General features: G+C 37.9%; 1 protein-coding gene and 1 long non-coding RNA gene across 2 annotated transcripts; both read left to right on the forward strand.

Annotated features, from left to right (window-relative positions):
- Window positions 1-22: 22 nt before the first annotated feature.
- On the forward strand, window positions 23-1,111 carry LOC124271593. Its single transcript, XR_006897088.1, has 2 exons — window positions 23-75; window positions 172-1,111. It is a non-coding gene; the product is annotated as an uncharacterized LOC124271593 (long non-coding RNA).
- Window positions 1,112-14,170: 13,059 nt separating this feature from the next.
- On the forward strand, window positions 14,171-14,991 carry LOC124271594. Its single transcript, XM_046706742.1, has 2 exons — window positions 14,171-14,279; window positions 14,435-14,991. Exons 1-2 carry the CDS (start codon window positions 14,237-14,239, stop codon window positions 14,845-14,847), a joined length of 456 nt encoding a protein of 151 aa, XP_046562698.1. The 5' UTR covers window positions 14,171-14,236; the 3' UTR covers window positions 14,848-14,991.
- The last annotated feature ends 760 nt before the right edge of the window (window positions 14,992-15,751 follow it).

Consider the following 15,751-nt stretch of genomic DNA (forward strand, 5'->3'; position numbering starts at 1 on the left):
TGATCATGTTGAGGGTAACCATATGTACATTGATCATGTTGAGGGTAACCATATGTACATTTGATCATGTTGAGGGTAACCATAATATGAACATTTGATCATGTTGAGGGTAACCATATGAACATTTGATCGTGTTGAAGGTAACCATATGTACATTTGATCGCGTTAAAGGTAACCATATGTACATTTGATCGCGTTGAAGGTAACCATATGTGCATTTGATCATTTAAGATATGAAATGCATGAACATTTAATCATCTGGGCTGCTTTACACTACAATGTCATCCTAGCACTACGACCCCCGGAAGTCCACGTCATGGGATGGGAGTTAATCCTAGAGCTAAGATGGCTTTGTGCAAGCCGACCCAGGACGTAAAATGAATTTACATTTGATCATTTTGATGCCAAATCCATTTATATTTCATTGTGTTGATGGTCATTGAATTTACATTTGATCGTGCTGTTCCTGGTCTTGAATGACAGTAATATTTTTAATGTGGCTAAGTTAGTGATACTTGCATCTTATATGCATCTTTATATTGTCAATACTTTCTTTAAAAATACATCAACAAAAGGAAGCGACGCTGAAGCTCCTGAACATCCACACTAGAGTTATTTTGCTGTGTGATGATGTTATCCCAGCATTCATCTACATCCATTTTGCCCCTACCAGCAGCAGTTTTAACTGGATTGTATATGTTGATAGGATTGTCAGGAATGTTCCAGTGGATTGTATATGTTGATAGGATTGTCAGGAATGTTCTAGTGGATTGTATATGTTGATAGGATTGTCAGGAATGTTCTAGTGGATTGTATATGTTGAAAGGATTGTCAGGAATGTTCTAGTGGATTGTATATGTTGAAAGGATTGTCAGGAATGTTCCAGTGGATTGTATACGTTGAAAGGATTGTCAGGAATGTTCCAGTATATTGTATATGTTGATAGGATTGAAAGGAATGTCCCAGTGGATTGTACATGTTGATAGGATTGTCAGGAATGTTCCAGTGGATTGTATATGTTGATAGGATTGAAAGGAATGTCCCAGTGGATTGTATATGTTGATAGGATTGTCAAGAATGTTCCAGTGGATTGTATATGTTGAAAGGATTGTCAGAAATGTTCTAGTGGATTGTATATGTTGATAGGATTGTCAGGAATGTTCCAGTGGATTGTATATGTTGATAGGATTGTCAGGAATGTTCCAGTGGATTGTATATGTTGAAAGGATTGTCAGGAATGTTCCATCGGGTTGTATACGTTGAAAGGACTGTCAGGAATGTTCCAGTGGATTGTATACGTTGAAAGAATTGTCAGGAATGTTCCAGTGGATTGTATATGTTGATTGTCAGGAATGTTCCAGTGGATTGTATATGTTGATAGGATTGTCAGGAATGTTCCATTCGATTGTATACGTTGAAAGGATTGTCAGGAATGTTCCAGTGGATTGTATATGTTGATAGGATTGAAAGGAATGTCCCAGTGGATTGTACATGTTGATAGGATTGTCAGGAATGTTCCAGTGGATTGTATATGTTGATAGGATTGAAAGGAATGTCCCAATGGATTGTATATGTTGATAGGATTGTCAGGAATGTTCCAGTGGATTGTATATGTTGAAAGGATTGAAAGGAATGTCCCAGTGGATTGTATATGTTGATAGGATTGTCAGGAATGTTCCAGAGGTTTGTAGTGTCGTACTAATAGTTATTTGGACAACTTCAGATATCATTTGTAATTTGAACAAGTGCAACAACTATCTGAAAATATTTTGTATATTCAAGCCGCACAAGATCTCAATTATATGCATGCATCGTGTTTTGTATTTCATGTATTGGTTTTAGTGAATTTTATGTTTCCTTCATATTTGCTAGTGTGCATTTTTTTTCATACGAAATAAATGAAATGCTAGTGCTAAATGGGCTACATGTCTTTATAGGTGTTACACCTGACAAACAGAGGTGGAGTAACCTGGTGATTATAGGATTTGCTTCTCATGTAGAAGACCCAGGTTCAATTCCCAACATGGGCACAACGTGTAAAACCCATTTTTGTGTCCCCCGCCGTGATATAGCTGGAATAATGCTAATAGTGATGTGAAGCCATACTCACTCACTCACTCATTCACCTCTGGCAAATATGCAGAAACCCAAACCAACATGCATATGACATGTTTATATTTGTCAAGATCGCCCAGCTAAATGTGTCCAGTAATTATCTGGAAAGTCCTGTCCCACTTAGCTTTGACAAGATACAATCTGGGTTTCATTCCCAAATTGTGAGTGTTTGTTTGTCGGTATCAAGCTTTCTTCTCACATTAAGTCAACAGGCTGTGATGTGACTGATATATTGTTGAATGCGGTGTCACCACTCACTCTTCAATATTACAGATAACAAGAATTATATAGATAAGGGTGTCACTGCACATACTTAGAAGCGTTATCCCTACTATAGATAAGGGTTACAACATTACAACATAACATGCATTGTACAAACTTGATAAATCTAATGATTGAGGCTCCTATACCTTTCTGGAATGTCACAGAAAGTGCAATGTTTAATATTTGCCCATTATCTTAATATACACAAAGGATATAGTATCATGTATCCAGACATACTCCACTTGTGGTTGCTGATGGGACCTGACAAGGTCAAGGCCCCGTGATCAGGAGGCTTGGAGGAACCAGTCATCCTGGCCTATTCTGTACCCTGCCCATTTTCCATCTGAAATCACAAAGTCCAATGTATTACATACATCATTCAGGCATTTCCTCAAAATAACCGTTATTTGTATCCTTATAAAATGCTGGTCTACATTTCAACATACTATAGAGTCACAAAGTCATTTATAAATAATACCCATCAAAAGTTTAGACTCACTACTGTAAATGTAGACACCTACTTCATTCAGCTGTTCTAAACTAGATGTTGCAAAATATTCCATACTGTTTATAGGCACTGTTTACACATGAACTGATGTACTATAAAAGAAATTCGTAACGTTGAAGAGATTATTGTCATGAGTTCAATAAATGATGAAACTCAGTGAAAATTGGCGAATTCTTAACAAATGTTTACACCAAAACGCTGCACTTCCCATGCACGATATTTGGACGTGCTTGTCAGTAATTTGATGTATGATCCTCGTGCAATTCATCTGCATAAGGAGAAATTCATCTTCGATGTAACCATATATATACATAACATATAGTGAGTGTTTTATGTGAGTCTGAACTTTTGATGGGTAGTAAGTATAGATAAGAACATGAACGTGTTTTAAAACCAAGGTCTGTAGTGGGTGACCACAGCGCAGATTCACAGTTTGGAGTGAGTGAGTTTAGTTTTACGCCACACTCAGCAATATTCCAGCTATATGGCAGGGTTCACAGTGTGGATGTTTCTCATCATAAGACTTCAAATCTTCTGACACAATATGATACGTTGGGCATTCCCCTCTAGCGTTATAGTCACACACAGTGTTCCAAGTTACATCAGTGATTGAAAGAATGACTTAAACATCAACAAACACACTAGAAGGAGGAATGGATGAGCAACTTCTGTATTGTGCAATACCGACGTTTTGGTATAGATACTTATGCAGTAGTTTTCATGCTTGAAAACAGTATCTATACCGAAATGTCACTATTGCATTAAAAAGAAGTTGATCATCCTTAAAGACTTGTCATTCCTATTACTTACAACTTTTAGAATGCCCCATACGGTTTTACCTTATAAGATCTTATAAGATTCTTATAAGAAGATGAATTCTTATAAGATTCTTATGAGAAATAATTGGGAATAAGAAACTTATAAGAAATCAAAATGGTGTTTCTTATAATAATCTTATATATTTCTTAGTGACAAAACTTTCTTATAAAACTTTCTCATATGTTTCTTATTTTGTATGAGAAACTTATAAGACGTTAAAATTTTCGGGGGTTTTCAAAATTTACTCTCTGATATCTACAATAAAGATAACATACATGAAACATAACATCACTGAACAATTTGTTCTTCTAAAACTAGGAAATTTTCAAAGGTTTTGCAGTTACATTCAAAACGAAATCCTTTCAAAACACCGTGTAACTGATAAATATTACATACATTGGTATAATACTAATATTAAAATCGTTGATTAAATGTTTAACACAATAATTGTGTTTGGTCGACACTGTAAAGTAACATCCAAAATACATACTTTACAAATTATTTCAATCAAAATGGATGTATTGCCATGAAATAAAAAAAGGACTTTATGGAGTATTGTAAATACAATACATAGTTTTACATTGTACAACTCAAATAAAAGGTTTACTCCAAATTGTGTTGAAATTGCGAAATATTTTGGGAGATATTTTATACAAATTGTTAAAAATATTGTAAAAACAGGAAAAATACATGTACAGCTCAAAGTAGAACAAAATGAATAACTGGATGGTATTATGAATATTTCTGAAACTGCAGCATGGAGACATAATCTTCCCATTCCCGACTAAGATAGGCAATAAGAAACATGATTCAAGCACTATAGTGATAATCCCATACTTCATAAGTTTACCCAAACACAAAAGACAATTCAAACTTCATAACTTTAAGATTCTTAAATAGTAACTTGCACAGTTACAACAGTTTAACATTATGTTCTCGTAATTTGTGCAATGTCATATTGACTTTTTGTAAGATCCAAAGTCTGAATCAAAACTTAGAGGTGATGTAATTCAACTGATGAACTACAACCTTAATCTTTTACCAAAACATTTGGTACATTACACAGAAAAACAGCATCAGAATCGAACGTTCTATTATGCCTTACATATGTGAAGAATCACTTTCATAAAGCACAGTACAACTATTTCTCAAATGTACTCGCTTGTATGCTTCTGAGAAGTACACATCTCCGTCAACTTTGACCCTTTTCAAAGTCAAAAGCTTTTCAAAAGGACCAAAAGCTCTTTCATTCACAGCATGATCATACTCTGTGAACATTGCGAAAATATTTCTTAGAAGGATAAAGTGTAGTTGGCAGACAGTGTCCTGCTGTATAGTGCAAAGCAAACAGTTGCAACAACTCTGTTATTCCATCCGATGTAAGTGAATGTCGTGTTGCTAAGGCCAGAATCAGTAGTATGCTGACTGATAACGTTATCTGAGCACCCTTGTAAATATAACCATTGAAGTCAGACTCTACACTGAAATCCTCATCTTCACTGTTTGGGCAATCCTCTTCTGACAGTTCATTATCAACGAATCCAAATTCATCACTTGAACATGTTCATTGAAAGTCGTCATCCAGATGTGGGATTTTTTGCATGTCATGATCATCACTGACAAAGGATATAAAAAGAGAACGTTTTAATTGAAACTATGATATTTGTAATAGCTGTAATATATAGAGGATTGTTGTGTCTTCAGTGTACATCATTTATCACGCATCAATTGACAGGGTAAGCCGATATTTTTATCAGTGGCGCATGCTTCAGCCCATCAAAATGAGAGGTAAGAGATAGTTCACTTAAAAAAAACAAAGTATTACTTTTATAATAATTAATATGCTTCAGTGTTGGAAATTGTGGTGTTTTTAAATTGGTCAAGTCCTCATCAATTTCTGGCGACATCATTATCATTGTTGCTGCATCACCTAGCAATGACCGATGACGTTGCCTTGATAGCAATAGTGATGTCATACCATTGTAAACATGATGTCATAATTCTTTTGATATTTTCACTGCAGTGAAGGTAACTTTTCTCATTTTGAGAAAACTCGGACAGTCTCTTACAACTTAGAAGATTATCAAATATATATTTTAAAAACAATAATATAAATTTTACACGAAAGGAATGACAAATATCTGTTTATTCGTTAGGCAAGCATGATTTTGTTTGTTAGAAAATATTACAGCACAATTTCATGACTAATAATTCTGATCTCAAACCCGTCTTAAAACATGTGAATTTCGTTATAATGTTTGATGTTTGTTGTCACCAGGTATTGAACCCTAATCAAGTATTTTTCATTTATGACAGATAACTAGCGAGAACTAGCGTGTGCAAATCACATCACGAATTTGGTACTAACTTTGCGTACTAGGAGAACGAACTTTACGAAAGTTGTAATATTCAATAAAGTAAAAATCAAAATTTAGAAATAAAATATTGTAATCTTGTTACCATGCAATTACTAAATCGTAAAGTAAACATTTTCGATAATGAGCCGTGAATATAAATAGATTTAGATCTATTTGGACTGTTTTCTTATTCTTTTAAAGAGTGCCTGTTCGTCGTGATGTTTTCGCTAAAATGACATCAATATCTATTTAATATAATGAACAAACGTTTGGAACAGATCCTTGCTGCAATAAAATCAATAAAATATGTTATTTAAACAGCCTCTTACCTTTTGTTTGGCTACTTTTCTCTGGAAATCCAAAGTTGACCATTTACCAAATCGACTCGGTCAGCTCCATTTGTGTGCTTCCGTTTCAAGTACGCATGCGCCAAAATGGGAATTCCAAAATGGTTCCGGAATCGGAATGTAACGGTTGATTTCAAAATGTATCTGAATAAGGGGTTGGAAAATACTGAATTAAATCGATTTTGAAAAATGAAATAATTATAAATTATCAAAAAGGTAAATGAATGATGAAAGAATCAGTCATTGCAGTTTGGTAAAATATATTTAAGAACCAATTAGGCTTACTGGTTCCGATTCCTGATCATTACCGATTCCATATGTGGAAGTAACCAATGCTTCCAGTTGGAGGTAATTTTCATTTCTTCCTTGTCAACGACTCAGCGAATTTGTGACTGCATTTACCATTCGTGATTCCTGATCTGAGGCAGCAATTTCAAGCGAAAACGGCAAAGAAGTTTGCAGTTAGTGCAGTTAGGACCAACCACTTCGATGAAAGTAAGTATCGAGGATAAATAATCTAAAAGTGCGGCAGATAATGACCAAAGACGAAAGTATTTTATGTAGACGATTCTGAGTATCTGGTCCGTGACGTCAACTAACTACACTTTCGTCGAAATATTTAGCGCATGGCGATGAAATTTAACCATTGAAAGTAACTTAATCCCAGGACGATTTCACTGACATAATTTTTTAAGATCTTTATAAAATGAGTCTTGATTCATCAGCTCCATCGTAAACTGATGATATAAATGAAACGTCAAACGTCTGCTGAATTAATATTACATTTTTATTTCTACAGAATGTAATTAAGAGTTGAATTTTCACAAATGTCACAAAGGTGTGAGTCCACGATTCTGAGCAATTCGATGTCAATTTTAATTAAGTTCATCTTTAAATCTGTCTTGAATTGTTTTTGAATGAATTTCTTAACACTTATTTAAGGTTCACAGCAATGAAATAAACAATTGTGATAATTGCTCTACTCAGTTATAAATTGTTTGTGATTGTCATTTATCCATTAGTGTTTTGTTTAAACAATTCTACATTTATAGCTTCTTTTGCACAAGTTCTTAAATGAAATATACACTGGTGTTATACACATTGTCAAAATTGTACAACATACAAATAAATTGAAACGATTTTAATCTATCTTTTCATTACAGGGATTGTGCTATCAAAGAGCCCAAAGACAACAGGGAGAGAGTTGGTGAAGATAATCAACTGCCACTGTGCCGACTCAAGAATAAAGAACAAATGCAAAGTTCTGACCTCTAATATTGTGTAGGACCAGTGATACAGGTTGAACTACATTGTGTCATATGTCTAGGTTGTACGACATTGTGTCTTATGCCTAGGATGTACGACATTGTGTAGGTTGTACTTAATTGTGTCAGTGATCTCGGCTGTACCCTAGCCATCCCGGAGCTGTCACTTTGATTCTTACACTTCCTGCATATTGCGTCCTTGATGCTTCCTTGATTACTCAGCAGCATAACAAGTTCCACTAGCAGACACTATGCCCTTGACACAATATGTGTTTGTAGTAATTCAATAATTAGCATTGTCAGCCACAATGCACTTCCCTTTTTTACCTGGGAACAGAGAGTAGATCTGTAAGAGAGCTCAGGTCACTCTGTGTATGACCTTGGGCACAAGAGTACCCACCTGTTAGTGTTATTATACTGACGCAACACATCTTGGGAGGTTTGCATGTACTATTTATATACTTCAATGCCTTTTTAACATTATTTTCATGGGAAATGGGCTTCAGTTTTGACATCTAATCACAATAATGTCGTTAGCATGTTGACAACTTAGAACTATAACATGCTTTAGGGCCTAATGTTCCACAATGTGATCTGATCATTTATGTGCTAGAACGCTGTTTACTAAACACAGGGATTTACAATAGACGGTCAGTGTGTGTGGAATAAAGCTCAGGTCTGTGTAGACAATACTAGAAGTGAGACTTGTATATAGACATGGAGTAAGTAAAACTGTATCTGTATCATGTGTTGTACCACGTAATGTACCATTCAGTAATGTAGGAGTGGAGAGTCCGTCCTTGGTCCAACGAGATGAACAATTGTCTTCACTTGAAGTGTATTTCTAGTAAAATATTTAAAGCAAGAGATTTCAATGAATTACTATCTCTGTGCATGCATGCAATTGTGATTTGATGAACAAACATTTTTAACAGTTTCAATTTTAAACCAATGCTGTAGTTTTGGAATAGATACATTTACAAAAAGAGGTAGTGTTATAGTTGTCAGAGATAGAAGGATTTAGTGTGGTCTATTTGAAGAGTTAGTTGCTTCAATGGAATGTGAAATGTTATTGTGATCTTATTAAAGATGAATAATATGTCTAATGACTGTATGTCGATGTTGTTTGTTGAATGATGCCCTTGCTCATGTGGCCATACATGTAAAGTGAAGAGAACTTTCTATTTCTAATAATATTGTATGATGTCAAGAGCAGTACAATTATAATGATCTTTTACATGGAATTATAATAACTTTGACTTCCAGAACCTGTAAGTCATTTTCATTGAACATTTGAGGTGATGTCTTTAATGCCGCCTTCAAAAGTAGATCACTGCGGCTAGTATTATTGAAGGGAAGAAAGCCTGCATTATGCCAATGTGGGCAGGCATCTGCTGGAACAGTGGTTTGTACTGGTTGAATATGTGAGATTCTTATGAGTATCTTCTAGGTTACTTCTAACATTCTTATAATATAACCCTCCTGTTTCCACGTTGTAAATGGCTTAAGACGAACACAGTTTCATCACAAATTCTTTATTCGGCTACTATTGCCATGCATCTAGTGGAAGGTGTGTCTAGCTACTACTGATTACTCCGCTACTATTGCCATGCATCTAGTGGAAGGTGTCTCGCTACAACTGATTACTCCCCTACTATTGCCATGCATCTATTGGGAGGCATGTAGTGTTCATGTAGTGTCCATGGAGAGTTCATATAGTGTTTATGTGGCGTTCATGTAGTGTTCATGCAGTGTCCATGGCGAGTTCATACAGTGTTTATGTGGCGTTCATGTAGTGTTCATGTAGTGTCCATGGAGAGTTCATATAGTGTTTATGTGGCGTTCATGTAGTGTTCATGTAGTGTCCATGGAGAGTTCATATAGTGTTTATGCAGTGTTCCTGTAGTGTTCCTGTAGTTTTCATGTAGTGTTCATTTAGAGTTCCTGTAGTGTTCATGTAAAGGTTCATGGAGTGTTCATGTAGTGTTTATGTAGTATTCATGTAGTGTTTATGTAGTGTCCATGTAGTCTCCATGTAGTATTCATGTAGTGTGCATGTAGTGTTCATGGAGTGTTCATGTAATGTTTATGTAGTATTCATGTAGTGTTCATGTAGTGTTCATGTAGTGTCATGTAGTGTTTATTTAGTGTTCTTGTAGTGTCTATGTAGTGTTTATGTAGTGTTCATGTAGTGTCGTGTAGAGTTTATGTAGTGTTCATGTGGTGACCATGTAGTGTTCATGGAGTGTCCATGTAGTGTTTATGTAGTATACATGTAGTGTTCATGTAGTGTTTACGTAATGTTTATGTAGTGTTCATGTAGTGTTAATGGAGTGTTCATGTATTGTTAATGGAGTGTTCATGTAATGTTTATGCAGTTTTCATGTAGCGTTCATGGAGTGTCCATGTAATGTTTATGTAGTATTCATCTAGTATCCATGTAGTGTTCTTTTGATGTTCATGTAGAGTCCATGTAATGTTAATGTGGTGTTCATGTGGTGTCCACACTGACATCCACAATGTTGAGATTTAGCATCCAGCCGACATTCTCCATCTTTGGCCTACCCGTCTACGTTCCAGCATCTGGCCATGGTAATTGCATCAGCATCTAATATCTATTGACTACACTGAGAATATATGGGTATAATGTACGTACCTGAGAGTCATCAAACTACGGGCTACAGTTAATTATTATAGGCCATGGTTAGTTATCACACAACGGGTTTGGAATCTGAGAACCAAGCCGAGAATCTATTGGTCGGACGAAATCCGGTTCCTTTTTTTGGACTTTTAGCAATATTCCAGCAACATCACGGCGGGGGACACCGGAAATGGGCTTCACACGCTGTACACATGTGGGGATTCGAACCCGAGCCAACGATTTTAACCACTAGGCTACCCCCACCCCCACCCACCCTGCTCCATGTGAACGGCTGACTGAGGGTTTGGCGGCACAGACACATGGCTAGACTAAGGCAAGCCCATTTATATTGAAAAGGAGCCCCAGGGAGACCAGAGATTCAGAGACTAAGAACATCTGCTTTGGGGCTACACGTGCTGGGGTCATTACCAATTAGAAGTCACATCATACAACCATCAGATAACACTATAAGTGAAAGGCATATTTAAGCCCTGTCCTATCTCCATGCTGTCATCACCTCATGATCAAGTGCCCCTACTGCCTAACATTTTACTGTTGGGAAACTTGCAGCCCACAATGTCACTTTGACACTAGATGACCAAGGTGCAAGATCTGTCTGGAGCACCAACAAAATTATTTATGAATTTGAACTTATCTCCAAATTCAAAAGTTTCCATTTGTATAATATGCGAAGAGGATATAGATAACCACCTTTTTTTAAACAAACTGTTCAATGGAAGTGAAAAGGCCAGCGTCTTACGCTTGAAGATGTTCTGGGTATTTCTAGGTACTACATCATTCTCACTAGATTTCACCTTGCATTCCTCAATCACATCACGAAGGTAAACAGATTTAATTCCGAGATGCTGTGCCTTTTGAATTTGGTCCTTCACGAGAAGGCGACTAACGGGGTCGGGTGGTCAGGCTTGCTGACTTGGTTGACACATGTCATCGTATCCCAATTGCGTAGATGCTCATGCTGTTGACCACTGGATTGTCTGGTCCAGATCCGACTTATTTACAGACTGTCGCCATGGAAAAATGAAAAATTGTAAAACCAAACTCATGATCACTCACTCACTCACTCTTCATGAGTGCTAGGTCCCTGCCATATATTTTACTGTTGAGCAATTAGATAAAGTGAGATACTCAAAACACACCAGAGTTTCACACAATAATCCTATACCAGGAATAAAAAGATAATCCTTGTTTTAATTACAATTAAACCTTTACCGCATTAACAACTGGGCTGCTATGTGTGGACCAAAGTCAGACAATGAAACAATACTTTTTACAACATAACATTCAGGAGGAACCTTTCCCCATGATTTTGCTTGATTTGTCTCTTCAAGGCCTGAAACACTGCACAAGGCCTCCACTATAGCTTCATGTCACCCAATGTGCTTGTTAATTAAGAGTTGGCAGATGAAAATGTGAGGCAAGATTCCAGACCACTGGTGACGATGTTGGTCCTGTCAGCCATGGTAGTTAGATATGTTTACTTTGTAATCCCAAAGTGAGTTAGTTTTCTTGCAGATGTTAACAGACCCTCAAACCTGAAGAAATCTAGACTTGCTTTATTTAGGGCTTTAGCACTGCAAAGAGGGCTTGGCAGTGGGGAAATTAATGTGGTTCAGGGACTGTGAGACAGACTACATTACAGGGAGGGCTGGGCAGTAGGGAAAATAATGTGGTTTCAGGGACTGTGAGACAGACTACATTACAGGGAGGGCTGGGCAGTAGGGGAAATAATGTGGTTCAGGGTCTGTGAGACAAACTACATTACAGGGAGGGCTTGGCAGTAGGGAAAATAATGTGGTTCAGGGACTGTGAGACAGACTACATTGCAGGGAGGGCTAGGCAGTAGGGAAAATAATGTGGTTCAGGGACTGTGAGATAAACTACATTACAGGGAGGGCTTGGCAGTAGGGAAAATAATGTGGTTCAGGGACTGTGAGACAGACTACATTGCAGGGAGGGCTGGGCAGTAGGGGAAATAATGTGGTTCAGGGACTGTGAGACAGACTACATTGCAGGGAGGGCTTGGCAGTAGGGAAAATAATGTGGTTCAGGGACTGTGAGATAAACTTCATTACAGGGAGGGCTTGGCAGTAGGGAAAATAATGTGGTTCAGGGACTGTGAGACAGACTACATTGCAGGGAGGGCTAGGCAGTAGGGAAAATAATGTGGTTCAGGGACTGTGAGACAGACTAACACATGACCTACACACACATGATCACAATACCTACTGCCATTTATGGGGAAGGATCGGTAATGATGAGTGAGTGAGTATAGTTTGACGCCGCTTCCAGCCATATCATGATGGGTGCAGAAGTGAGCTTCCCACATTGCACCAATGAAGAGAATCGAATCCGGGTCTTCGGCGTGACGAGCGATCGATTTAACCACTAGTTTTCATCAAACAAGGCAACTTTACTGAAAACTGGTACACCCGAGATGACCAAGTTATACCCTATTTAGACACCATCCCTCTTGCCACGAGAACCCAGTTCATAATTATGAAACTAGAAATTAAAGATAAAGTTAAAAAATAAAAGTAAAATTGACAATAAACTAAAATTGTTCTCGTCACGATATGGCTGAAATATTGTCGATGTGACGCTACATATTATTTCACTCACTCACTCATATTTATAAATAGTTCCAGGACAGTGACAGCCTACTCTCACTCCACCTTAGCCCTGTTTCGGATGCCTGAATCCGCTGGTGTACATGTGGAACAGTCTTGGACAATACGACAAGGGCACTGCAGCTCTCCGCCCAGAACATGTGTGGACTGGAATCAGCTTTGATGTGGTTGCAGTTGCAGATGTTTGGGTTAGGGGATTCGTGGCATGCTGGAGGCCATCATACATAGAGACTCGCTACTGCATGTTTGACCCGTGAGTTCATCTAGGGGTGGTTGGTTGGTTGGTTCTTCTGCTGCATGGCGGCGGTAGGTAAATATTTGGGTCTGGATCAGATAATCCAGTGATCAACAACATGAGCATCAATCTACGCAATTTGGATACAATGACATGTGTCAAGCGAGCCTGACCGCCCGATCCCGTTAGTTGCCTCTTACCACAAGCGTGGGGTCTTTCAGGGCTCGAAGCGACACTGAATTTCAGATATAGCCATTCAGTCGTGTTGCCTCTGCAGCTTCATATTTCGGGGAGCGAACATTATCCATTTTAAATATTTAACAGGATCAATGAAGGCAGTGTAAGATTTTCTGTTGAGTAAATATATTTACCATGCTGAAACATGGATTCAAATCCAATATAGCAGATCGCAGTTCAGTAGCACAACAACGATTTAAAATACTTAAGGGAACAAGGGCGTGTTCATTTAACACGTCTTCAGTCGCAACGCATTTATACAACAGGACCAGACAAATATCAATTAATTTCTGAGGGGGATTTTGGAACCTACACCGAAACGCCACAACAAGAAGCTGTTCACAGCCAGGTACCCCTGGTTTGTGTCAAACGACCGACATCCGTAGAGACCTGAGTGAGACATGACTAATGACATCATACAGTGTAAGCCTGAACTCTGACCACAGAGGACGTCTTGGTTTAGGTTCAAACACCATTATCATCGTTTGTTTGATCAACTATATATTGTTATCCTTCTATAAACATCAGCGATTTTGAAAAGAGATTAAACTCAAAACTACTACTCTATTTTAATTTTCTTTCTCTGTAATGACACAATGTCCTTTTGTAGCTGAATGCTCACATAACGTATTACTTTGCGGTGTATGTGGGAAGGTGAAAGTCTCAAGTGATACGACCTATCTGTTTCCTGTAGTATGACCATGTGCAACTCGTGTTGGTGACAGCAACAAGTGAAACCCATGATATTATAGCCAGTTGGACCCTGGCCGCTCACCACTAGGCAATGAATTACAGTCATGTGTGTGGTAGATCTTGTTTCTGGGGCACTACTTGTTTTGGGTAAGTATTTCTACTGATGTAGATACTAACATTTGTTACACACGTTTATTCAAATTAATGTTAACAACTATTGCATACACAATCGCTGAATGTTTAATTATTGCATGTGTGCAGTATTGTGTGGACGTATATTGACAATAATGTTTTAGTTGCAGGTCTCGTGTCTGCCACGACAGGATCTGATTACATCGTTGCACCTGTTGATCATAACGTGACCATCTCCCTCAACACGGCCCAGGCTGGACAAGAGTATAAAGTCGGCGTAGAAGTTAATAATGTTTCAGAATATCTCTTTCTCAAAACTGACACTGAGCATGACACTGTGAACAACAGCCATACATGGTACGGAGACAGAGACATCCCAGTGAACATCACCACATCAGAGTTCAGGTTTACACTGTATAATGTCACTACAGAGGACGCAGGGCTCTACGAATGTCGGACGTTTGACACAACCAAGGGGATACCTGGCTGTGAACAGCTTCTCGTTGTGGCACGTGAGTTATATTTGGTGCATCATGAGTACACGAGTATGAGAATAGACATTTTGAAACATACAACTGGATGACACCTTTTTGTTCATTGCATCAAGCGACGTTTCGATGTAGATTCTTACATTGATATCAAGCTAAAAGCTTATCAGCTTGATATCGATGTCAGAATCTACATCGAAACGTCGCTTGATGCAATGAACAAAAAGGTGTCATCCATAAAGTTGTATGTTTCATTGTTTACTCACCAACTTCTAGAATGCCGATCAAACAATTAATAGACATTTTATCTGGCATGCATGTGCAACGTCTCCTGTCTTTGTGAGTTTCTGTTGACATGAAGCTATAGTGGAGGCCTTGTGCAGTGTTTCTGGTCTTGAAGAGACAAATCAAGCAAAATCATGGGGAAAGGTTCCTCCTGAATGTTATGTTGTAAAAGTATTGTTTCATTGTCTGATGTTGGGTCCACATATCGCAGCCCAATTGTAAATGCGGTTAAGGATTTAATTGTAATTAAAACAAGGGTTAATTTTCTTATTCCTGATATAAGATTATTGTAGTGAAACTCTGGTGTGTTTTGTATGGAATACTGTAAAGGGACATTCTCGCGATCTCGCATTCTCGCGATCTCGTCCGTTGGGAAACAAGCTAAAATGCCAAAAAAGTGCGAGATCGCGAGATTTGGCCAAAATCTGTTTTGGTTCTCATTTTTGGTGGCACCTTTTAGTCAAAGTCGAGATCGCGAGAATGCGACATTTGTACATGCTGTCAATTCTCGCAATCTCGACTTGTCAAATATGGCCACAAAAACACGAAATCGCGAGAACGCGAGAATGCGACATTTCATTTCTCGCGTTTTCGCGATCTCGCGTTTTAGACGATGTCGTTGCAAATGCGTAATATCATAAGGTCAAGGCGCATGCGCATCTTAGTAGTGCTGTGGTTATGATTCTTTCGTGCTTTCATTTCCCAAGTAGCATT

Source organism: Haliotis rubra, unplaced genomic scaffold (genome assembly GCF_003918875.1).
Source record: "Haliotis rubra isolate DU_JTF1 unplaced genomic scaffold, ASM391887v1 Scf1615, whole genome shotgun sequence".
NCBI classification, from domain to species: Eukaryota; Metazoa; Mollusca; class Gastropoda; order Lepetellida; family Haliotidae; genus Haliotis; species Haliotis rubra.